Genomic DNA, 26012 nt, shown 5'->3' on the forward strand with positions numbered 1-26012 from the left:
CAGAGCTATGTGTGCATGTGCTCCATACCAGCATGGAGCCAGCATGGTGTCGTGGTTAGAGTGTCAGTCTAGGACAGGGGCGACTTGAGTTCAAATCCTTGTTCAGCCATGAAACTCACTGGGTGACTCTGAGCCAGTCACTTATCTTTCAGCCTAACCTACCTCACAAGGTTGTTGTGGGGTTTAACATGTGCACAGCTCTGGGCTACTTGGAGGAAGAGCAGAATATCAATGTAGAAATAAATCTGAGCACACACTAGTGTTTACATATACATAAACATCAACACACACATATGATGATGGAGGAGTTAATATATAGCCTAAAGATCATATATTTAACATGTATATAATTGTATTTTAAAGTCCACCAGTTTTATTTTAAACTTTTAAATATTCCTAGTAGCAAATGTCTGCACTAATTCCAAGCACCTTTTGAAGCAGTTTTAGTTATGAATTTGTTAAATTAGATTTGCCAAGTCCATTTTATGTACTACTGTAGTAACCATTTACCTTTTGCATGTCTGTGGGTTTCTTTCCTCTTCCAAAATAAAAAGCACCTCTGAGATGTTTGCCTCTTTTACGTGCTTTGGATGATTCTGTTTCAGCTTCTGACACCACAGTTAGAAAAGTATTCTTCAGAACTCCGCAGCTAAAGAAGTATAACAGAAAGTACAAAGTGCTTTTCATTGTAAAGGCAAGGACAGCCTGTAGAAAGCGGGGAAATTATATTTTGCTTTAAATGCACTTTTGGAATACAGGAATGGCCATGAATACAAAATGAGTATTGTTGGCTGTTTTTCAGAACTAAAAAAAAAAAAGGCACAAAGGAGTCTATCAGTTTCATGATTTTGCAGGTTTTTTATGACTAGCAAAAACCTTTCAACTGCATGCATTTTTTTATTTTAAAAAGCATGCACTTGTCTTCAGGGCTATTCACATTCCCATTAGCAGATATATTTTCCTTTGCTCATGGCGATGCTACCTAACATACAGATCTATTTATTAGTCTTATTTTAGTTTTTTGGAAATAAACCCCTGCACTGATTCTACGGACTTAAAAGTACGGTACCCTTTCCCCTGAAAATCCCAAAGTGCCAGTGTTTCTGTGGAAGATCAATAGAGCAATAAGCCCTGAACCTGAGAAGCCCTGGATTCTAGCAATACATTTTTCTCTGCTATAAACCAGCTTGTCATGGGAAGGGAGTTGAGTATGGGTGGAATATAAAAACTACAGCTAATATAGCCTGTACTAGTGCTGGGCATGAGAGACCAATGTTGGATTTTGGTTAGTGATGGCAGCGCAGACTTCTTCCTAGAGGGACTGTTTTAGCTATACTGCAGCTAAAGCAGCCCCTCTAGGATTGGTAGAATAGTTGCAACCATTAGAATGCAATACAAATCTTAATGTTTAGACTTGAATGCGGATCACTTAAGGGTTCTCTGAGAACAAAAGATATAACTCCACCAAGATGTCCCAATTCAAATACTACCCATACTAATATGTGCAGAAAAATCCATAGGAGGGACATTTCTTGAACTGGTCTGTGCAGAAGCCATCCCACTTTGTTTTCTCGGTTGGACCTGGCTTTTCATCTAGTGTCCACACATGTGCTTGTAACATGACAGGGTTATCTACAAGTCTCTGGAAGGGCTCTAGGACACATTCTCCGTTAGAGTGTGTTTTAGTATGAGGAAAGGGAGAATTTAGAGGTGGCGAAGTTCTTAAAGGGGCAGTGCTCAATTAGTTCACTGTACCTGATTGAAACGCAAAAATCAGTTGAAGACCAAATGCCAAGCCTTTTAGAAACACAATTGCTAAAGGAAAATACATCTAAATTAAATTAACTTTTTTTGCTAGCTTGCTTGCTTGAGTGCCTCCTAAAACCTCCAGGATGCACTAAGGCCAAACAAAAATTATCCCAAGACTGTAGAAGCCAGAGATTAATTTGCAGAGATTAATTTGTGTTTCTAAGAGGCTTGACGTTGGGTCTTCAACTTATTTTACTCTTTGTGTTGCAATTTTTACAAGGCAGATCATAGTGATGTGATTATAAGGCACCATAAACCTGCTCTCCCCCTTCGCACCATTGTGCATGACTGTTCTCAGAGAAATAGAATCCTAAATCTTTAACTTTTGAAGTGGATTTTTTGGTATGGTCATTTTGCATCTATGGATCTGTTGTTGTTGTTTTTTATTGTTTATTTTGCAGGGATATGACAGAGGTAGTACATATTAAAGACCGAAAAGAAGTAATTCATGAAATGAAATTTTCACCAGATGGCTATTACCTTGCGGTGGGTTCTAATGACGGGCCAGTGGATATCTATGCAGTTTCTCAACGGTACAAGAAAACTGGAGAATGCAACAAGTCTTCTAGCTTTATCACTCATATTGATTGGTCTTTGGACAGTAAATTCCTGCAAACTAACGATGGTGCAGGAGAACGATACTTCTACCGGATGCCATGTAAGTTCAGAACATCTCTTAATTAGCTATGCTTGAGGTCTTTTATTAGCTATAATAAAAAGTATGCAATTTTTAAAATAGAACTGCATGAATAAGAGCACAACCCAGAGATAGGTAGACCTAAGTCCCACTCAAATGTATTTCAGCTGTGCAGCATATCTGCCTAATGTTATTTCATTTATTGCATTTTTATCTCACTGTTCCTCCCAAGTTGTTCAGCATAACCTAGATGGTTCTGTTCCCCCCTTCCCATTTTTATCCTTGCAACAAACTTGGTAGGTTAGGCTGAGAGAAAGTGATTGAAATGAATTGAAATTCAATAGAAGACATTTAAGCCAAGCTTTGAGATGGGAGAAAGGATACTGAATGTATTTTGGTCAACCCACACATTACATTAAGCATGTGCTTAAAGCTGACTTGCTTGTTTTCCCCCAAATGAAATTAGAATTATTAGCATTTGTATAGTATCTTCAAGCATAATATATAAAACTATTGTATAGTGTTATGTAGTATATTTTATATACATTATACTGTATGTGTGCTATATTTTTGTATAGAACTTTGAACAGTAAATTCAATTTCACATATTTTATCTTGTAATCTTTAAAACAGCCCTGTAAGGTGAGTAGTATTATGCCCATATTGCAGATGGGGGTCAGAAGCTGAAAGAGAATGGCTTGCCTAAGACAGAGCGAGATTTGAGTTGTGGACCTCCTGATTTGTAGCTAAATCCATTAGCTGATTTGTAGCTAAATCCACTAGCTCACAAAGAGCAACTGAATTGGATACCTCATGAATTGGGGCCATGGCATGGGGCAAGGGGGGCTTTTATCCATTGCCCCCACCACTATCCTGATCATCTCCCTATGGTTGCTGTTTGCTTCAGAAGGAAAGCTCCCAGTGGGGCACCTAGCCACAGAGGGCACTAATCTGGATGGCGGTCACTGGGCGACAAAGCAAGATTGGTTCCCCCATGCCATGTTTCTGATCCATTGGCGGGCGGGAATCTGACTACTAAGAAAAGCAAGTATATCTATATTAAGCATGTGCTTAATGTAACATGTAGTTTGACGTTTAGAATCATGCTACAAAGCACTTACGTATGGGCAAAAATGCTCTGTAGTTTACATTATTGAGCATTTAGAATGGGCTGTTTTGAAAGCATGTTTGCTAGCTTTGCAATGAGTAATGCACTGGGAAAATATTTCCTGTCATTTCTGACATGTTAGAGGCTAAGTAAAACTATATCCTGCATGTATCTATTGCAGTGATAGGTCACTTTGAATTCCCCATAGATTTACACTTAGCTTAAAAGTCTAGAATGTCCTGCTGACAAAATAATACCTTGGCGTGGTTGTGGGGCTTGTGTGCTCTGAGGAAGGTGAGAGCTATGCCAGAGGTCCAACCATACTGGACAGGTCTCACCAGAGGAGCCAGACAAAGAGTGCCTCTCCCATCAACAATATGGTGAGACATAACTTTAATAAATCTATACTGGATCGGTCGTCGCCCGGGTCAACAAGGACCGCGCCAGGTTCTGGAGTCCCTGGACATCTGGTGGCGAGTCAGCTACTGGACTCAGGATCTTCAGTTGAGCAACCAGGGCTGAAGACAGCAAAGTTACTGGAAGAAACGTCGCTTAACCGAAAAAAATATATGAAAAATGCCAACAGGGAAATAATGATCTGCTATTACAAGTCTAGTCCAACTAGAAGAGGTTATTTAAAAAGAATGTACCAAATTTGGAAAGAGAAGCATCCAGATACAGAAATAACAGAACAAAGGCTAGCAGACCAGAGAAGATTCATAATAAGAAATAAAGTATTCACAGGAGTTGAGCTGGAAGAACTGCAAAGAGCAACACAGGCTCAAGACATGGAAGAAGAATTACCACCAACTGAAGCAGTTGCTCAGGCGCAGGTAGAGGAGGTGTTGGAAATAGAGGATGCCACTGTTGCTGAACTGTTTCAAAATCAAAACCAGGCAACCTCCCCTTTGCCTTCACCTCAAAAACCCAAATGCCCTTTAACAGAAAAGCAACAAGAACTAAAGCAAAAAATAACTGAGCACATGAACCAAACAACCACCAGGGTTCAACTTCCAGCTCTAAAAACAGTTGCCAAAAAACAACTTGCTCAGGTATTAAAAGATGTTAATGCTGCACTTGCAGAAATAACAACCAAGAATTTGCAAGAAACAAACCAAATAATGTACAGTGCAACAACAATAACAACACACGAGCTCGGATATAAGATCAATGCACCTGTAAAAAAAGAAAGTAGTACATCACCTAAATGGAAGATTAGATTAGAAAATAAAATCTCCAGCCTTAGATCAGATGCTAGTAAATTGAAAGATATGAAAGACAAGAAGCTGAAGAATGAAAACACCAAACAGTATCTGATCCAAAAATACCACCTAGATTCAAGGAAAATTAGAGAAGTCCTGGAAATAATAAAGCAGCAAATAACAGCACTGTCAAAGAAGATTAGCAGATATGAAGCCAGAACTACACAACACAGGCAGAATCTCCAATTCCAGTCGAATCAGAGATGTTTCTACCAAAGCATAGAAGGAGAAACTGCAAGAAACCTAGAAACACCAAATAAAGAAGAAACAGTGCAATTTTGGGGGAAATTATGGGACAATCCAATAGATTATAATAAAAAAGCAGGCTGGATGAAAGAGGTCAAAAAATGTAACCAACAAATGCAAGATCTAATAATAACACCAGAATTAATAAGTGAGAGAGCAAAGAAAATTAAAAATTGGAATGGGCCAGGCGACGATGAACTGCATGGCTTTTGGCTTAAACACCTAACAAGCCTTCATAAACAACTATCAAAACAGTTCAATCACATTTTGCAAGGAGGTGATATTGAACAATGGCTAACAACTGGGAAAACTCATCTCATCATGAAAGACCCAGCCAAAGGTGCAGTTCCAAGTAATTATAGACCGATAACCTGCCTGCCAACCATGTTCAAATTATTAACTGGAATAATAGCAGATGAAGTGATGCAACACTTATTAACTAACAAACAGCTTCCAGTTGAACAGAAAGGAAATTGCCCGAACACCAGAGGCACAAAAGACCAGCTGCTGATTGACAAAATGATTTTAGAAAATTGCAAGAGAAGAAAAACCAATCTAAGTGTTGCATGGATTGACTACAAGAAAGCCTTCGATTTGTTGCCTCACACATGGATACTAAAATGTTTAGAAACAACTGGTGTCAGCAATAACATTAAGATATTTATTTTTTTTAAAAGCAATGAGCATGTGGAGTACACAGTTAACAATCAATGGCGAGACACTTGGACAGGTTGCCATTAGAAGAGGCATTTTCCAAGGGGACTCACTATCCCCTCTGTTGTTTGTAATCACCATGACCCCACTTTCACAAATACTAAACAAAACAGGCCTCGGATACCAAACATCTAAAACATCAAGTAAAATCAACCATCTGCTGTACATGGACGATCTGAAGTTGTATGGAAAGTCCCAGTCAGAAATCGAATCACTGCTAAACACTGTCCGTATATTCAGTAGCGATATAGCAATGGAGTTTGGACTAGACAAGTGTGCTGCATTAATAATGAACAGAGGGAAAATAACAAAAACTGAAAGAATTGCAATGCCCAACGGAAGCAAGATCAAGAACCTTACAAATATTTGGGCATTCTCCAGGCTGATAACATCGCACACACTGAAGTTAAAAGAAAAATGGGAAGTGAATACATCAGGAGAGCTAGAAAAATCCTCAAGTCCAAACTCAATGGCGGGAACACCATACAAGCCATAAACACCTGGGCTATACCTGTTATCAGATACACTGCAGGAATAATAGACTGGACCCAGGCAGAGCTAGAAACGCTAGATCGTAAGACCAGGAAAATCATGACCATCAATCATGCTCTGCACCCCCGCAGTGATGTCGATAGGCTCCACCTCCCTCGCAGCTCAGGTGGAAGAGGAATGCTGCAAGTCCATCAAACAGTAGAGGAGGAGAAAAGAGGCCTTGCAGAATATATCAAGGACAGTGAAGAAGATGCACTTCATGGTCAATAATGCGAAACTATTCAACACCAATGAAACAAAGCAGGCCTACAAGAAAGAACAAGTCAAGAACTGAGCAGAAAAATGGAAAAATAAGCCACTGCATGGTCAATATTTGCACAATATAAGTGGAAAATCAGACATCACCAAGACCTGGCAATGGCTTAAGAATGGCAACTTGAAGAAAGAAACAGAGGGTTTAATACTGGCTGCACAAGAACAGGCACTAAGAACAAATGCAATAAGAGCAAAAGTCGAAAAATCCACCACAAACAGCAAGTGCCGCCTTTGTAAAGAAGCGGATGAAACAGTGGACAACCTAATCAGCTGTTGTAAAAAGATCGCACAGATTGACTACAAAAAAAAGGCATGACAAAGTAGCAGGGATGATACACTGGAACATCTGCAAAAAATACAAGCTACCTGTAGCCAAAGATTGGTGGGACCATAAAATTGAAAAAGTTGAAGAAAATGAAGATGTAAAAATCTTATGGGACTTCCGACTACAAACAGACAAACATCTGCCACACAATACACCAGATATCACTGTAGTGGAGAAGAAAGAAAAACAAGTCAAAATAATCGACATAGCAACACCAGGGGATAGCAGAATAGAAGAAAAAGAAATAGAAAAAATCACCAAATACAAAGATCTACAAATGGAAATTGAAAGGCTGTGGCAGAAAAAGACCAAAATAATCCCAGTGGTAATTGTTGCCCTGGGTGCAGTTCCAAAAGACCTTGAAGAGCACCTCAACACCATAGGGGCCACAGAAATCACCATCAGCCAATTACAAGAAGCAGCTTTACTGGGAACAGCCTATATTCTGCGACGATATCTATAACCATTGACAATAAAATTCTGGCATCCCAGGTCCTTGGGAAGGACTCGATGTCTGGATAAAACAAACCAGTCAATAAGACCTGTCTGACTGTGTAAACAAGAAATAATAATAATAATAATAATAATAGCTATACAGTTCTTGTTTCTCTGAAAAAGGATTGTAATGCTGTATACTGGTAGTACAGTTTTTTAAAAAAGCAGGGGGAGTATAATTTAGTATAATTTAATGTATATGTATAATTTAATTTATGTCCAGTGTGTTGGTTGTGATCAGTATCTAAGTCAGGTATTGCAATTAAACACATCTCTACAAACTTGATATATTTTCAAGCTAGTGTTGTCTGAAATGAATTTACATTTGCTTTTCAACCACAGTAATAAGTACACTTAAAATAGATCTATATTTAAAATATATTGTACAATTTGCAGATCAAAAATACACATTATGCTGTTTCCCGCAGTTTTCCTACAGATTGAAAAGGTGGCTCATCCAAAATTGCAGTATAGATACAACCAAGATAGTCACTCACATTAAAACAAACTCTAATCTTCACTCAGAGAAGTGGTCCTCTGTAAAATAAACTAAGTAATTGACATTTTGCCATCCTTCAGTGGGACCCCAAATCTGCCACCAGAGATTTTTACTTGGTGCTACCTTAGCAGTACGGCAGTCTTGTCTGAGCAAAACCCATACCAGTGGATTAGTCCACAGTTTGGGGGCCATGGGCACGTATTCTTTATTACTGGTAGAGGTGCACAGATGCTGTAATGGCAGTAAAAGTAAGTAAAGTGTTCCGTCAAGTTCATTTCGACTCCTGGCATCCACAGAGCCCTCTGGTTTTCTTTGGTAGAATACAGGAGGAGTTTACCGTTGCCTCCTCCCATGCAGTATGAGATGATGTCTTTCAGCATCTTCCTATATTGCTGCTGCCCGATATAGTACCAGCGGGGATTCGAACCGGCAACCTTCTGCTTGTTAGTCGAGCATTTCCCCGCTGCGCCAGACATTACATTAAATGTTTAGATACAGGATCTTTCTGGATTTACTTTTTTTAAAAGTGTGGTCATCTTATTATTTCTGGAGTTCATACAGGAATTAGATTGAACACAATGAAAGAGAACTGGTTACCACTCTAATTTCCAAGGCTTATAAACTTTTCACCATGGAGATATAAATGAATGAGCAACACTCCTCTGTGCCCATAGAAACTTGGCCAGTCACAGCTTTTCACTTAATACCACAAACTCAGAAAATGTGTGATTTGAATCTTTTTCTATCTCCTTGGGTCCCATGGCAGACAGGCAGGGATTCCTCAGCAGAAAGATTAACATGAAGAGGTTCCCTCAAGGCAGAAAGTTTGAATACCACTGAGAGACAATCCTGAATTACAAATGCTTAAATAGCTTATTAACACATTGCTTGCAGCTGGAAAGCATTTAACAAACAAAGATGAGATCAAAGGGATTCACTGGGCCTCCTGGACGTGTGTTATGGGACTGGAAGTGAATGGAATCTGGCCAAAGTACAGTAACGTTACAGACATCAATTCTGTGGATGGAAACTACAATAATGCAGTTTTGGTGACTGGAGATGACTTTGGATTGGTTAAATTATTCAGATTTCCTTGTCTAAAGAAAGGTAAGATACTGCCGTATGCTTGCTTGCTTGCTAATGTTGTATCAGTTGATATTTTTTTAGTAGCTAAAAGCGCTTGAAAAGCATTTGAAAAATCACAGCAGATGTAAAATGTTGTAGGCCAGTGGCGTAGCTATAATTGAGCAAAAGGGTTCAAAGAACATGGGCTCCCAGCTCCTGAGGGCCCTCTAGGTCCACCCCTCCCTGTTTCCTTCATTATCTCCCTCATTCTGGGGGGGCCGCCAGACAGAGGGATGAACACGGGCCCCCTCTTTCCTAGCTACACCTATGATTGCAGCCATGCTGTTTTCTGGGGCTGATCAAGGTGCTTTCTAGACTAGACCCTGCAACAGGGTCAGGACGCATCTCAGAAGTGTGCTTCCACATGTCCTGCGTCCTGACACCGCAGTCCCTACACAGACAGCAGGATGCCATTCACATTTCCAATGCCTTGTTTCAAATTTAATTGCTGCGAAATGGAGCTACGAGGTTGTACATCCGGCATGGAAAAGTTGCTGTTTTGCCGGGTTGTTAGTTGCTGCGAGACTGCTCCCCCTGCTGTTTCCGTTCCAAATGCAACTTGCCCTAATGGAGGCATTTTGCTGCTAATGAGCAGCTAGTCTGGAAAGCACCCAGGTGGAGCACATCACTTCAGTGCAGTTTAATCTTCTACACTGGCTCCCTGTTTGTGTCCAGATGCAATTCATGGGGCTGGTCAGGGGCCTGACATCCAGAGCAATGGTGTGAGGGGACAGCAAGAGGCTGCATCCACTGTTCCTCTAGGATTCAAATTTGCGTAGGGAGGGGAGAGCAATTTTCACTCATCTTCCCTGACTCCAGAAGTACATTGTGCCTTTAAGAAATATATCCCTGAGGGTTGCACAGCTGTCAGGGACATATTTCTGGAAACCACAGAATATTTCTGGAGGCAGGGAAGATCAGTGAATATTACTTCACTGTAATATTCAGTGAATATTACAGTCATTCACACATGTGCGTGAATGACTGCACATATGTCCGTCCCTGAACACATGTGCGTGCTCCACAAAGGACACAGCTCTTGCTGTGTCCTCACACCATGCTCTAGATATCAGCTTTGGTCTTTAATGCTTTAAAGAGCAGTTTGGTGCTTAGGTATCTGAGGAACTGCTTGCTCCCACATTATTCTACCTACCTATTGCAGCCTTTGGAGAAGATTTGCTCCACATGCCAACCCCCTGCTGATGCTGATATGTTAAACATGTGAGACAGGATTTTCTCCTGACTCTTCAATATTGGCTTGTTTTGTCGTGCTTTGAGGACTGCTGAAAACTGGAACTGAGATAGGAGTTCTCTGTTTGCTGCAGAGCCACCTAATGGCTCAGCAGGGAAGTAACTTGCCTAGGGCGCAAGAGGTTGCTGGTTCGAATCTCCACTGGTATGTTTCCCAGACTATGGGAAACACCTATGTCAGGCAGCAGTGATATAAGAAGATGCTGAAAGGCATAATGTCACACTGAACGGGAGATGGCAATGGTAAACCTCTCCTGTATTCTACCAAAGACAACCACATGGCTCTGTGGTTGCCAGGAGTCGACACCGACTCAACAGCACAACAAAAACAACAACTGTTTGGTGCTGTTCAAAAAATGAATTTTGGTTTTATTGTGAGCCTCTGAGGCCATTGGAGTGAAAAGTGGCAAATAAGCTTAAATAAATAAATAAATAGAAGATGTCTTTTGAATAAGCTAAGACACATCCCACATGCTCAGGTGAGAACTAGAGAAAACCATTTTGGAGAGAAGCAATAAAGCTAGAAAGTTTTGTAGCTAGCTGGAAAAAGGAGCATTAGAACATAAGAACAGCCCTGCTGGATCAGGCCGAAGGCCTGTCTAGTCCAGCATCCTGTTTCACACAGTGGCCCACAAGATGCCTCTGAGAAGCACACAGGCAAGAGGGGAGGGCATGCCTTCTCTCCTGCTGTTGCTCCCCTGCAACTAGTTTTTAGCGGCATCTTGCCTCTAAGGCTGGAGATGGCCTACAGCCACCAGTCTAGTAGCCATTGATAGACCTGTCCTCCATGTATTTTTCAAAGCCCCTTTTAAAGCTATCCAAGAACATAAGAACAGCCCTGCTGGATCAGGCCCAAGGCCCATCTAGTCCAGCATCCTGTTTCACACAGTGGCCCACCAGATGCCACTGGAAGCCTGCAGCAGGAGTTGAGTGCATGCCCTCTCTCCTGCTGTTAGTCTGCTGCAACTGGTACTCAGAGGCATCCTGTCTTTGAGGCTGGAGGTGGCCTATAGTCCTCCAACTACTAGCCGTTGATAGATCTCTCCTCCATGAAGTTATCCAAAGCCCATCCAGGTTGTTGGCTGTCACTACATCTTGTGCCAGAGAATTCCACAAGTTGATTATGTGTTGTATGAAAAATACTTCCATTTGCTGGTCCTAAATTTCCCAGCAATCAATTTCATGGGATGACCCCTGGTTCTAGTGTTATGTGAGAGGGAGAAGAATTTCCCTCTACCCACTTTCTCCACTCCATGCATGATTTTATAGACCTCTATCATGTCTCCTTTTGCTTTACAATTTTATCCTTGAGGATGTTTTCCATCAATTTGCCTGGAACAGACGTTAAGCTAACGGGCCTGTAATTTCCCGGATTGCCCCTGGATCCCTTTTTGAAAATCGGTGTTACATTTGCTACTTTCCAGTCCTCTGGTACAGAGCCTGATTGCAGGGATCAATGAATCAATCAAAATAGTGGCTATCACCATGTCCCATGGCATACTTTTCCACACAACGCATAATCAACTTGTGGAATTCTCTGCCATAAGATGTGATGACAGCCAACAATCTGGATGGCTTTGAGAGGGCTTTAGATAACTTCATGGAGGAGAGATCTATCATAGGCTACTAGTCGGAGGACTGTGGGATACCTCCAGCATCAAAGGCAGGATGCCTCTTAGTACCAGTTGCAGGGGAGTAACAGCAGGAGAGAGGGCATGCACTCAACTGCTGTCTGTGGCTTCCAGCAGCATCTGGTGGGCCACTGTGCAAAACAGGATACTGGACTAGATGGGCCTTGGACCTGATCCAGCAGGGCTGTTCTTATGTTAGACACAATCACTCCTAAGCATCCTCTTTGACCTGCTTCAAAACTAGCTCCATGGTATTCAGAAGAATTATGGGAGCTGAAGCAGTGAGGTAAATGACTAGAACACAAATGGAGAAAGACTTGACTGAAATCTTACAAGTTACAACATAGAAGATGTATGCTGAAGATGTATGCTCTGGCAATATGCGTGGCAAAGTTTCTGCCTGAATTTCATCCACAGGTTCACATCCAGTGGAGTTGTCTAGGGTTGTGAGAGGGCTAGTACATTCCGCCTTTCCCTTTGAGTCCATATTTAGAACCATCAGTTACCCGCTGTGGTGCTTGTAATTATTTTTTCATGGACAAAATAGCTCATATTTGGGCCAAACTAGATTCTAGAATTAGGGCTGAGTCTGTTATGGAGGTATTCAGCAACTCTTATGTGGTCAAACTGGATAACTGTCAGTCTGTGACTCCTGAGGATGTGGACAAGCTGTTTTGGACTGTGTGTACTACCACCTTCTCTCTTGACGGTTGCCCAACTTGGCTTATTTTGTCTAAGAATCAGATTATCGGAGAGGGACTGGTTAACATCATAAATGCTTGTTTAAGGGAGGGTAGGATGCTTCCTTGTCTTAAACAGGCGATCATTAGACCATACCTGGAAAAAACTACATTGGACCCCTCAGAGTTAGGCAATCATAGATCCATCTATAATCTCCCATATTGGGGCAAAGTGATTGAGAGGGTGGTGGCCTCTCAGTTCCAGACAGTCCTGGAGGAAACTGATTATCTAGACCCATTTCAAACTTGCTTTTGAGCAGGCTATGGGGTTTAGACTGCCTTGGTTGGCCGGATGGATGGTCTCCAATTGGCTATCAACAATTTCAATTTCAATTGCTTTATGTGATTCTAGGGTGTGCACAAAACTGGCTGACCCGGTTTGGTTTGATTTCGAACCAGACCGTGCCAGTTTGTTTTTGCCCCCCATCGAATCCCCCCAATTTTTTTTGTACATACCTCCTCCGGAAGGCTTCTCCGAGGCCCCAGGGGGGGTCCGCGGAGGTTCCCCCTCCCACCGCCAGCCTTCCTTGTGCCAAAAACTGCCCGGTTTGGGCATTTTTCAGCCCTTTCCAGGCCTTTCCCCCTCCACAGTGACCATTTTGGAGGCCACCGCACATGTGCAATAGGCCCCTGCGTGGCCTTTGTTTTGTAAACAAACAGATATTGCACACACGGGGGGGGATGCCTTAAGGACCCTAGTGTTCCCTCCTCCTAGATACAACAAAAACCTTAAGCATCCCCCCTGGGAATTCTCAGCAATGGAGGAAGCCAGAAGTTTTTATCAATAAATTTAGGTTCCAACAGACTGCTTAGGATTGGGGTCTCCCCTGACCCAGAAGGAGATATATTGGCCCACAGCCAAAGTCTTGACTGGGAGTTGTTCAAAGGCCTCGTATGTCCTGCAAAACAGAGCAAAGTGGGCCAAAGCTGAATATTCACAATGCCTTTCTTCAGTGTGTAGCAATATTGGCAGCGGTTTATGTCCAGATTTGTTGGTGGGCTGTTCCCGCTGGCCTTCACTCGCCCACTGTCATCTTGGGCCCCCTGCCTGCCTGCCTGCCTGCCCCCCTGGACACAGTATAATGTTGTCACTGCCCCGGCACGCATCCCAGAGTAATGGGTGTCAGGAGGTGATGCCATTATACTGTATCTGGGCCACGCATGCCAGTGGAGGCTGGCAGTGAATGGCAGGGTGCGTGGGCCTGATGTGGTGGAAGACAGCAAAAGATGGGGAGGCTGAGGCAGCGAAAGATAGTGATTGGTGGGATGGGCAGGCGAGGGAGCCTGTGGCAAATGGCAAGGCCTGCAACATTTCCCCTCAGCAAGCCCCTCCCCTGCAGGTCCCTGGTGGCCCGTGTTCATAGCACACAGCCGCTCAATGGTAGGTCCCTCCCTGCTTTTCTTGCCACCAATAAAGCTATGGCCCCCAAACTGGAAGGTTCCTTTGCAGGAGCCAGCACCCAGTCCTAGCTAGCCCCTAGTTCAAAAGAACCAGTAACTTCATGTTTACTTGCCATTTCATACCAATATGCTGGTATCTTTTGAACCTTCCAAATGTATGCTCTATTTAAACAAATAGAAACTTCGAATAGTTTCCATTCTTAGAGCAGTAGCTAGCTGCCAAGTTCACAAAACGTCATTCAGGAAACAGACTGTGATACTATTAGAAGTTGCTGAGTACAAGGATTTGGAGCCTCTTCTGTCACTCTGGGGTCTGTTGGCTTTCAAAAGGTTTTTCTATCAATGCCTTTTCAATTGCTTTATCAAAAAGACTGAAGTCATGAGAAGAAAGCCCTTCTGGCAGCAACCTTCTATAGCCCTGTAAGGACTTCCTTTTTTGATTTGCTAGTAATATTCATACCCCACTGCAGTGCTATACAACTGACATTAAATAACTGCCAGGCTTTGCCTCAAGGAATGTGCAATCAAACATCTATGGAAGAAAAGCAGAACTCAAGCACCTCAATAGACCCCCGAAGATGAAAAATTCTGTGAAATGCTTATCTGAATTTCCAAATCTTGTATCTTTCCCTGTTTGATATTCAGGACTTATCAGTTAGCCGGTATTGTCTACGGATATTAGATTCCTGATATGGTGATTATACATAGGCAACGCCAGTTCTTATTTTCCCCACATCCTCATGGTCCCCAACTGATTTTTTCCAATTAATTATTGAGTTTTTCATCTTGAAAGTGAGCCCACAGGTCGTTGCAAATTTGTTTTTGTTCTTATCTAAGCATGTTTAAGCTCTCCTGCAGGTGTTCTGTATTCTGAAATTTGTGATTCATGCTATAGTTCATTTAAAATTGACTATGTGTTAGAAAAAAAGCATTTTCAGCTGAGGGAGAGAACCAGATCTGAGATAATAATTACGGAGAATGAGAAATATTTACTATTTAAAATGTTTTTTGCATTAAGTTTGCACTAATAATAATATGGTGGACTTTTCCATTTGCAAAGAAATATTAGTTTAACATTAACATTAGAAATGCAATGTGTAGATGTATATAAATGTCCTGTGCTATTTGTATTGACTTGTACAAAGAACTTAATCAGAACTATAACTACTCTTTTATATCATCACAGCTGCATGGATAATATATGCTAAATACTGGAGACTAGAAAAGTACTTGCAGTAGAGGAAGGGGAGAAAGTTCAGGAAAGTGCTATTTTAGCTACCCTGACCATTTTAAATAATAATAAATATTTAAAACTGTGACTTTTCTCATATTTTGTTGATTGTAAAATGTGTTTTTATTTGCAATTATCTTTTGTTTGAATTGTAGGAGCTAAATTCAGAAAATATGTTGGCCACTCTGCACATGTTACGAATGTCCATTGGTCACATGACTTTCAGTGGGTAATTAGTACCGGAGGAGCAGATCACTCTGTTTTTCAGTGGCGGTTTGTTCCAGAAGGTCTACCAAATGGAATCCTGGAAATGGCATCCCAAGGTAAAAGGCGGCGGGGGGAGGAGATCTGTTTTCAAAAGCATTGAAAGGAAGACTTTGTTGGTTAGAATGGAAAATCTTTAATTATTATGCCTCAGAATAGTGGAATCTAATATGTACATTGCCTTTTACTTTAATATGGGCCCGTGTCTGCCTCAGGCACAGTTTGGTCAAATACTACATAGGCAGGATGCCTGCAGGGACTGCTCACATGTTATTCATTTATTTATTTGATTTCTATACTGCCCTTCCAAAAATGGCTCAGGGTGGTTTGCACAGAGAAATAATAAATAAATAAGATGGAACCCTGTCCCCAAAGGGCTCACAATCTAAAATGAAACACAAGATAGGCACCAGCAACTGTCACTGGAGGGATGCTGTGCTGGGGATGGATAGGGCCAGTTACTCTCCCCCTGCTAAATAAAAAGAATCACCACGTTAAAAGGTGCCTCTTTGCCAAGTTAGCAGGGGCATGCTAAAGCAGCAACTTTTCAAAATCATCTCAACTGGAAGAAACTGGCAGGAAGGCAGGAATGTATAGCTAGAAACAACAAGGAAACTTATTTTCAAAATGAGCTATAGAATAATCGCTCATGAAAAATCAGATCAGGAGTTTCATGAAGCTTGTGTGTGTGCAAATGATTGGCAAGTGGTTAATTTCACTTTCATGAAAAGATGTTCAAATTTATCTCCATTTTGCAATTTTACATGCCAACCAAGGGCATGATCAACAGACATATGCATGGCCTGTTGGTGCTTCTGTTCCCATGGGAGGAGGGATCACTATAGGGCTTAAAGAAACCCTCTTTCATCTCCTGGCTGGTCCTTGGGTGTGCATGAATGGGTCCACACAAAGCATACTGATTATGCCTTGCAATGTAAGACCAGTGCACACCTCCCATATAGCCATCTACCCATTCCTCTCCTTCCCAGAGCCATGGCCTACAAGTTACTTGAGGGAGGGAGGGAGGGAGGAAGGGAGGGAAGACTACTCCATGGAACTCTGTGGGGGTCCCTCTCACAGGTGCAGCAGCACTCATAGGCAGATGGATCATGCTTCATGTGTTTAGAGTGGTAAGGTTCCTGGTGACAAGGCTGAATTGTGGCCACATAATTTCCATGCAATCAATGCATGTTATGCATAGTTAGCTAGGCTTATTCACACGATTATAATTAGTGAATAATTATAATTAGTGAATAATAAGGACATCTGTCCTACCCTAGTTTAGGAGCGGTTCATGTTCCTGTTATGCAGTTGTGTGTGAGGGAAATGGCAAGGTCTTATTGACTTCATGGAGGAGAGGTCTATCAACGACTACTAGTTGGAGGGCTATAAGCCACCTCCAGCCTCAAAGGCAGGATGCTTCTGAGTGCCAGTTGCAGGGGAGTAACAGCAGGAGAGAAGGCATAGCCTCAACTCCTGCCTGTAGGCTTCCAGTGGCATCTGGTGGGCCACTGTGCGAAACAGGATGCTGGACTAGATGGGCCTTGGCTCTGATCCAGCAGGGCTGTACTTGTGTTCTTAAGGTCAGAGAGAAAGGAGATCATCTGGTGGAGAGGAGCTGGGTCGAACAGTACTGTCCCACCCAGCTCTCATACCCAAAACTTTACTGGGGTAGGAGGAATCACCATCTGACCCAGCTCCTCTCTTTCAGGCAATCACTTCTTCCCCCTCTGACCTTGCTGTTTCCCCTCACACACAATTACAAAACAGGAGCACACACAGCTCCCAAACTATAATCATGTGAACTGCCTTATAATCTGCTTTTGATAGTATTCATTTTTGATAGGGTTATATTTCATTTATTTGTTTGTTTTTACAATTTATATCCTGTTCCCAGGAGGAACGGATACACAGTCTGGGGGTGCTTCTGGGCACAAAATTTTCCCTGGTGTCCCAGGTTGAGGCAGTGGCCAGAGGTGCCTTTTATCAGCTTCGGCTGATATGCCAGCTGTGTCCATTTCTTGAGATAAATGACCTTAGAACAGTAGTACATCTGCTGCTCACCTCCAGACTTGACTACTGCAATGTGCTCTATGTGGGGCTGCCTTTGTACATAGTCCGGAAACTGCATTTGGTCCAGAATGCGGCAGCCAGTTTGGTCTCTGGGTCATCTTGGAGAGACCATATCACTCCTATCTTAAAATATCGACACTGGTTGCTGATAAATTTCCGGGCAAAATACAAGGCCTTGGTTATAACCTATAAAGCCCTAAACAGCTTGGGTCCTGGGTATTTAAAATAACGTCTTCTTCATTATGAGCCACACTGCCCATTGAGATAATCAGAAGAGGTTTGTCTGGAGTTGCCACCGGCTCATCTGGTAGCCACTCAGGGACTGGCCTTCTCCATTGCTGCCCTGAGGCTTTGGAACATGGTCCCTGCTGAAATAAGAGCCTCCCCATCTCTTACAACTTTTTAAAAGGCATTCAAGACACATTTCTTTACCCAGGCTTTTAATTAGATACTGTTTTAATAGTCTGATGATTTTTTAATAGTTTTAACATTTTATGAATAGTTCTAATGTTTTAACCTTTTTATTTGTTGTGTTTATTGTTTTGTTGTAAACCACCCAGAGACTTGCGTTTTGGGCAGTATAGAAATATGTTGAATGAATGAATGAATGAATGAATGAATGAATAAAATAATATCCTGCCTTTATTTTGAAAAATTCAAGGCAGCATACATAATGAAAACTTTAAAAATAATATTCAGCAATATAAAACATCATAAACAAGTTCTGCTGGACAACAAAAACGGGGAAAACAATGAAAGCTCCAAAACACCAAAGAAGCTCAGGGAACACTACCATATTTACCTGAATCAAAGACAATTCTGAATTTAAGACAATCCCCTTTAAAAGTAGAGGTTAAATATCAGTTTTTCCTCCATTTACTTGAAAGGAATGGGACTCTGAATTTAAAATAACTTCCTGATTTCTGATATCAAAGAACTTGGGGGGGGGCTAGTCTTGGATTCAGGTGAATACAGTAGCTGGAAAAGAACTTTGCGGGGGGGGGGAGGGGGGACCTAGTCTTGGATTCAGGTGAATAAAGTAGCTGGAAAATAAGGTATTTAGTACAAGACTCTTCTGCATAAGAGGGGATTGCCTGCCAGGAATGGTATTCTAATTAGGCTTTTCCCTCTAAGGCAATACAAACACCCTTAGGATATAGCCAATGGATTGTTTGAACAATATAGGTGTAGTCTTTTTCTCTTTTCTGCATAGCTTTTATTGTCTAACCAAATCTACTATAAACTTATAATACAGAGGTTTGATACAAAAGGATCTTCTTGACAAAGAGGAAAAGGTTTACATTAAATAGGCTTGCATCAAAAGGATAACTTGCCATCACAAAAGGCTTGCTTCCAAATAAACACCTGAGTTAAAACAGATCTTTTTGAGAAAAAATAATCAAACTATCAAGGTTTGAAAAACTCACTTTATTTCTCCCTCCCACCCGCCCTGCTTGCTTTGAAAAGATATTTGAAATAATAAAAAGCCTAACTCTAACTTACCTACAAAAGATAATTCTTTGGCTCTTTTTGGCATCTTAAAAATCTTTCTTTAAAAAGGAAAAGTACAATTCAAAGCTGTCATTTCTAGTCTTGTAACAGACTGGCTCCATCTTGGAACAGGCAACTAATTCACTCTGTTCCTTGCATCTTTTTCTCAGTCCCTTTTTCTCAGCCTGCCCTAAGCTGACTGTTAGACCACCTAGCCAGCATATTATTTCAGTCTCTTGGACCTGTGTTGGGTACTTGTACTCAACAATGGGATTTTACTTGCAACCCAAACTTCCCCCCTGAAGTGGGCCAGTTGGGCTTCCACGGACAGGACGTTTCATATGGTAGGGGCAGCCACCATGAAGATTGCTTTATATCTTTACAATTCACTGTTGTTTATTTGGGTCGTACCATTGGGGTGTGCCTGACCACATGTTAAGTCTGTAGTCCTTAAATCACCCATCTCAAGTGTACTCAAATATTCAACGTTGAATGCACCAGAATTTCTATTGTCTGTAACATATGCATTGGTATTGGTTGAGCGGAATCCTGATTAACTATATTTGAGCAAGTCTCTGGAAATTAATATTGGTGCTGTGGGCATTCCTGTTGGATGCAAACTACTACTTGGGAATTCACAAGATGTGTCTGAAATTATACTTTTTTTGGTAGAATATTAGCTGGAACAGGTTGAGAGATATGAGTGGGTATGTTAAGTTTATTGGAGAACATTTGAAAATAAACAGTTGGCAGTACTTGTTGGTATTGGTCACAATCCAAGATAGTTGTATGCATCTTGAGAAGAATAACTGATGTCTTTGAAGCTTTTACTTCACACAGCTGAACAGGAAAGCCAACTGTAAACAAAAAGTGCATCATTTTCTTGGATCATGGCCATTATGGAAAAGAGAAATAAAGTGGAAATTCATATGGAACGTCACTGAAAAGAGGGAATGTTTAGTCAGCAGTGTGCTTGGTTTTCTCTTTGGCTTGGATCTGTCTATACATTTGTACAATTAAATTATAAATGTTCACTAAATTGTTGGGGTTTTGCCAGTGCTTTCAAGAGGTTTTTGTATTCATTATTCCATAATTGCTTTTTGATAATTAATGTCATTTGGTGCATTATTTCTTATGCAGAAGGTGGAATAGATTCATACAGCGAAGAATCAGATTCTGATTTATCTGATGTGCCAGAATTAGACTCAGATATTGAGCAAGAATCTCAGATCAACTATATCCGACAGGTGAGCAACACAATTATATAGTGTTATTAGACCTAGCAATTTGGCAGTTCCTCATAATCTATTCAGCTGAGGAATTCTAAGTTTTGACAAAGGGAACATTAAATGAAATAACTGATTTAGATAGTTTCAATTAAGAGACTTTAATTAGGTAAAGCTAAGAATCTCAACTTGGGTTGTATTTATGTAAAACAAATTACTCCACCTTTTAAAAACAAGATGACTTTACTACAAATCAGAGGGGAATCTAAAATTGTATAGTCAACATTTTATATTAACCATAGAAATCCCCAGATCAGTTAATCTGAAACCCTTTGAATTAGCAAGGGCATATCTTTCCAGATTGTTTTTAACGTTAGGCAAAAAATACACTCTTTTTTGTAGGGTCTTTGAGCACTATTTGCAAATAGGCCAAATAAGAAAATGCAGCAACTCCACCATTTCTCATTTTGTGATTAACATTACACTGAGATTAATTTATTGGCTCAATGATCCTTTTAATTAAAAATACAAGCCATACCTAAAGGTAAAGTGTGCCATCAGGTCAGTTTCTACTCCAGGCACCCATAGAGCCCTGTGGTTTTCTTTGGTAGAATACAGGAGGGGTTTACCATTGCCTCCTCATGTGCAGTATGAGGTTATGCCTTTCAGTTATCTTCCTATATTGCTGCTGCCTGATATAGTAGCAGTGGGGATTTGAACCGGCTACCTTCTGCTTGTTAGTCAAGCATTTCCCCACAGCGCCACTTAAGGTGGTTGTAAGCTGTACCTAGGTAGCAAGAAATTATTTGCATTTTATAAATGCAATTTTATAAAAATGCTGACTAAATGCATAGAAATTGTATTCCATTTGTACTGAAGGGCACAAGGTATTCGCATGAAGTCCCTAGGTATACATAAATGTGCATTTAAAGTATAAATTAACCTCCAGCATCTTTTCCCATAAATATTTTTTTCTTTTCAATATATTTGGTGAAGCTCAAAATAAAAATATATTGGGACTGATGCAAAGATGCCTTCCATGAATGAAAAGTAACTTCTGCTCACAAAAGGTGCCCCTCCCACTTGACTTCTGCTGATTACCCATTCCTGCTTCAGGCACTCCACACCCCATCCCAAACCATTTTAAAGGGTCCCACAACCCTTCAGATGAGATTTCTATAGAACACAGAGCACTGCAATGGAAGGGGAAGAAATTTCAGAAACGTGGAGTTCCACTCACGTTTCTCTGGCTTCAGCCCATGATTTTATGAAAATGTATATGTGCTGTATGCCATATAAACTTAAATTATGGAGTGGGTCAACTCAGCTCACTCCCTGACTAACACTGCCACACTTTCCACTTAATCTGCGCAGCTGTTTGCTTACAGTGGCTACAGAACAGAGAGGCAAACCAAGCCTGAACCAAAAACTGGTTCAGAGGCTCTTCTGGATAGCACCAAACAGTCCTTTGGAAAGAGCTAGCGAGTAAGTGGAAGGCAAGAGCTTATTTTTTCAATATGTAAGGAAGGTGGTCCCCATCTGGCTCCACTGCCAGAACTCACAAGGAGGGAAGAGGAGTTTTTGCAAAACCCAACACAAGTGTTTGAAGCCTGGAGGAGAGCCCGTCATTAAGTAAGATGGTAGTTTGAAAAGATACAGAATAAACCATCTACAGTAGGGAAGGGATTTTAGTGATCCCAATTATAACGGAGCAAGCATGTGTGAGAAGAACCAAGCTCAATAAGAGTATCTTGAGGCAGACATCGAAGGTCCATATACTCATAAAGGTTTATTAAGGAATTTACATGCTTGGATAGAAAGCTTGTGTCCCTGAGTTTTCTATGCCAAACAAGGAAGGGAGGAAGGTAAAAATGCAACAAGCAGGTATGAAGGGAAGGGGGAGACCTGAGAGTGTTAGTCTACCAATCAGAAGCCAGAGTAGTGAGAGAGAGACAGCAAGAGTGGAGAAACAAAAAGAAAGACCCTTGCTTACTATCTTTATTCCCAGTGCCCCTCGGGGTTGATGCTCGTGGAGCTGTATCTCCAACATGCTAATGTGGAAATTGGCATAGCCTAGAAATGACTTGACTGGCAAGCCAGAGGTTGCCGGTTGCCCACTGGTATGTTTCCCAGACTATGGGAAACACCTATATCAGGAAGCAGCAATATAGGAAGATGCTGAAAGGCATCATCTCATACTGTGTAGGAGGAGGCAATGGTAAACCCCTCCTGTATTCTACCAAAGACAACCACAGGGCTCTGTGGTTGCCAGGAGTCGACATCAATTTGACGGCACACTTTACTTTAGTGGTAGAGCAGCTGATTTGCATGCCGAAGATACCAAGCTCAATCCCTGGCATCTGCAGCAGGTAGGGCTGGGAAATACTCCTGCCTGGAACCTTGGAGAGCCTCTGTCAGTCAGGGTAGACAATACTGAGCTAGATGGACCACTGCCCTGACTCGGTACAAGGCAGCTTCCTATGTAAAAGCCCCTTATGCTGTGTGTACATGGTCATTAGAATAAAGCAAATTGTCTGTTGAGACTAGGATGCTGTCAGCTGCTTTTAGTAAAAGAAAGAGAGGTGTTGGGGCAATAGTGAAGAAATGGAAAAAATCAGAGGCTTGAAGGGATAGTTGGGTCAGGCCTATTATAATTCAGAGACCACTTATTGAGGAAGAGTGTTGCATGCTGTGTATGCTGGTCTTTTATGGAAACAAAGTAAGCAAAATACTTCATAGTGGTGCTGTTCCCTTTCCCTCTTGCCAGTGCTCTATGGGAACAGCACAGAGATGCTGTTTGCAAATATCCCTAACATTTTAATACCTTGAACCCACCTGCCTCCAAATGCAAAGGCTTTTAAAAAAATATTGAAAGCTGTTTTTGAGTGTTCCATTGGATTAAACCGATGTCTCTGTGTTTAACTTCATACAGCTCTGGCAGCTCTGCATTTCATCAGCATCTCTTTAACAAATTTATGTGCATAATATTGGTATTCCAGGATGCATGTTAGCAGTGTAAATCCTTCTCTTGGTTCTTGTGACATATAAGTGGAACTTTCCATAATTATGAACTAAGTTCTATAAGGGTTTCTGGTGACATACACAATAATCAAAGGAAATGTAAATGGTTTGTAAATGTCACAAGAACTAGGAGAAGGATTTACATTGCTAACATGCATCTCAGATAAACCAATATTATGCATGTAAATATGTTAAAGAGATGCTGATGAAACGCACAGCTGCTAGAGCTGTATGAAGTTAAATGCTGCGACAGTGGTTTAATCCAGTGAAACACTCTAAAATAGCTTTCAATATTTCTGTTTTAAATTCTCTGTATTTAGAGGGGTAGGGTCAAGGTTCTAAAATATTATGATTTTTTTTTTAAGAATGGGAAATTAAGGTGAAGGGGAAAATTCAGCAGTTTATGTGAATACTAGACCCATTTTTCATGAGATAATTGAATGATGCTGGCCTGATCTTTTGTTGGTGTACTGTATGGTGTTTCTAGGACAAAGAAATTATCCTCGAAGAGGCTGGTTTTCTCAAACATTTTCGGATTGGGGTACTGATCTTGTAAATTGTTAGGCATGCTGATGACACAAATGACAACCAGCCACTTGAATAACTGGATTTGAAATATATAATTAAGTAAAACTATTATTCTTTTAGGTTTACAAAGAAGATCTACCTCAGCTGAAACAGCAAAGCAAAGAGAAAAACCATTCAGTGCCCTTCCTTAAAAGAGAGCGAGCCCCTGAGGACAGTTTAAAGCTGCAATTTATACATGGGTATAAGAATTTTTCAGTATTGACTATGCTTGTCTCTTAGCTTTTATAGACTGCAGTTTATAGGAAGAGGTAATCAGTTCCTAGCAAAACCAAAAATAGCACCCAAATTGAGAGACTCTGGAGCAAGCACAAAACCAAGGAACAGATTCTAAACTTAATGAGGGGACTGAATTTTTTTGTTAGGGTTTCTTAGTTGTGGTTATGGCCTTCCTCCTTCTCTCCCCTCAAGTCAACAACCTATCAGTGGTAGGCTAGGTATAGATGGCTTCTATTATTGTACACCAATAGAAGTTTTCCACAGACAATCTAAGGGTTGTTCTACTCATTATCACATGGAGGAAGCTGGAAGTGTCTTTCTTTATGCCGCCACACTGGGTGATCATGTGGTTCTTGTGGTAAGTGTGAAGAATGTCTGCTGTCCCTGAAGACTGCTGATGGTGGCGTGGAAGCTCTTCATGTGAAGGCAAAGAAATATGCAGTAGACCACATAACTTAGTTTAACATAGGAAGTTTGGCAAGGTCATGGAGAACTGTCATGCAGAGTCCTCTTCCAGCTTCTTCCATGTGATAGAGTGAACATGTAAGCCAGCCCTAAGGTTGTTCTTTGCACATACAAAAATGCAATCGTGCATCCAGTACAAAAGGCAACACTGCTTGAAAAGAGGCAGAAATGATCCTGACCCAGTGCACTAAAATGTGTTAGTATTTCTATATTGTGATCATTTATTATTTTCTGGCTCACTGATCATTCGAACTGGATGGAAGCCTTGATTGGGCCTGCTATCATTTTACAGAATGGTGTGGATATTTCATGCAAAAACTAAAGCCCCATATCATTCTTCTTTGCAGAAATGAAAACTTTACAGGATATCATGTTTTCAATTCGTCAGCCTACAAGATGGGGCAACAAAGTACTTCATGTTATGTGTAGAAATGGGAAGATCTGGTTTTGTTGAGAATTCAGTGTGAAATTGACAACAGAAAGGAAGCAAGGAGAATGTTTGTGTAACCAGTTGCAGGGGAGTAACAGCAGTTGCACAGGAGTAACAGCAGGAGAGAGGGCATGCCCCTTTCAACTCCTGCCTGTAGGCTTCCAGCAGCATCTGTTGGGCCACTGTGTAAAACAGGATGCTGGACTAGATGGGCCTTGGGCCTGATCCAGCAGGGCTGTTCTTATGTTCTAACCATCACCAAAAAAATCATCAATTATAGAAATTAGTAAATAATAATTTTTAATGTGACAGTATCACTCAACTGGGTCTAGGTTGCTTGCATTGTGAGGTATTTTTCATCTATCTCAGGTTTACATCCCAACCTTACTGATAATATACTATTTGAAACCTGCATCCTAAATACATTACTCAGAGGCAAGTCCCATTGATTTCAATAGCACTTGTAACATAAAGGCACTGAAGATCATGATCCAAGATCCTTTGCTTCCCAAATTTAATAGGAATGCTGCTGAAATGTTGATTCCCCCCCCCCCCCACCTTTTGTTCATTGCAGTTACAGAGGTTATGACTGTCGAAACAATTTGTTCTACACACAGACAGGGGAGGTAGTTTACCATATCGCTGCTGTTGCTGTTGTGTACAATAGACAGCAACATACCCAACGACTGTATCTTGGTCACGATGATGACATCCTCAGCCTAGCTATCCATCCAGTGAAAGATTATGTTGCTACTGGACAGGTGAGTATTAAGTAAATAAGAAAAAAAAACACCCTACCTCTTTCAGAATGGTATGATTTAGACTGCAATCCTATACAGACTTATCTTACAGTAAGTCCCATTGAACTCAATGGGACATACTTCTGAATAGGCATGGCATAGGATTGCACTGACAGTGTATTGTTATTCCTCCTACTATGTTTATTTTCCTTTTCAG

At 41.1% G+C, this 26012-nt stretch overlaps 1 protein-coding gene across 13 annotated transcripts in view; it reads left to right on the plus strand.

Annotated features, from left to right (window-relative positions):
* The window catches only part of EML6 (EMAP like 6), a 268042-nt gene that overhangs the window by 127276 nt on the left and 114754 nt on the right, over positions 1 to 26012 (plus strand). For all 13 annotated transcript variants that reach the window (XR_008306182.1, XR_008306181.1, XM_053245913.1 and 10 more), the window contains 6 exons: positions 2211 to 2467; positions 8797 to 9009; positions 15437 to 15604; positions 20250 to 20356; positions 24005 to 24123; positions 25630 to 25816. Coding sequence is in view for 11 of the 13 variants with exons in the window: in XM_053245913.1 (XP_053101888.1) it covers positions 2211 to 2467; positions 8797 to 9009; positions 15437 to 15604; positions 20250 to 20356; positions 24005 to 24123; positions 25630 to 25816 (1051 nt within the window). In the remaining 2 variants the exon portion in view is untranslated. The remainder of the gene's footprint in view (positions 1 to 2210; positions 2468 to 8796; positions 9010 to 15436; positions 15605 to 20249; positions 20357 to 24004; positions 24124 to 25629; positions 25817 to 26012) is intronic.

Source organism: Hemicordylus capensis, chromosome 1, assembly GCF_027244095.1.
Source record: "Hemicordylus capensis ecotype Gifberg chromosome 1, rHemCap1.1.pri, whole genome shotgun sequence".
Lineage (NCBI taxonomy): Eukaryota > Metazoa > Chordata > Lepidosauria > Squamata > Cordylidae > Hemicordylus > Hemicordylus capensis.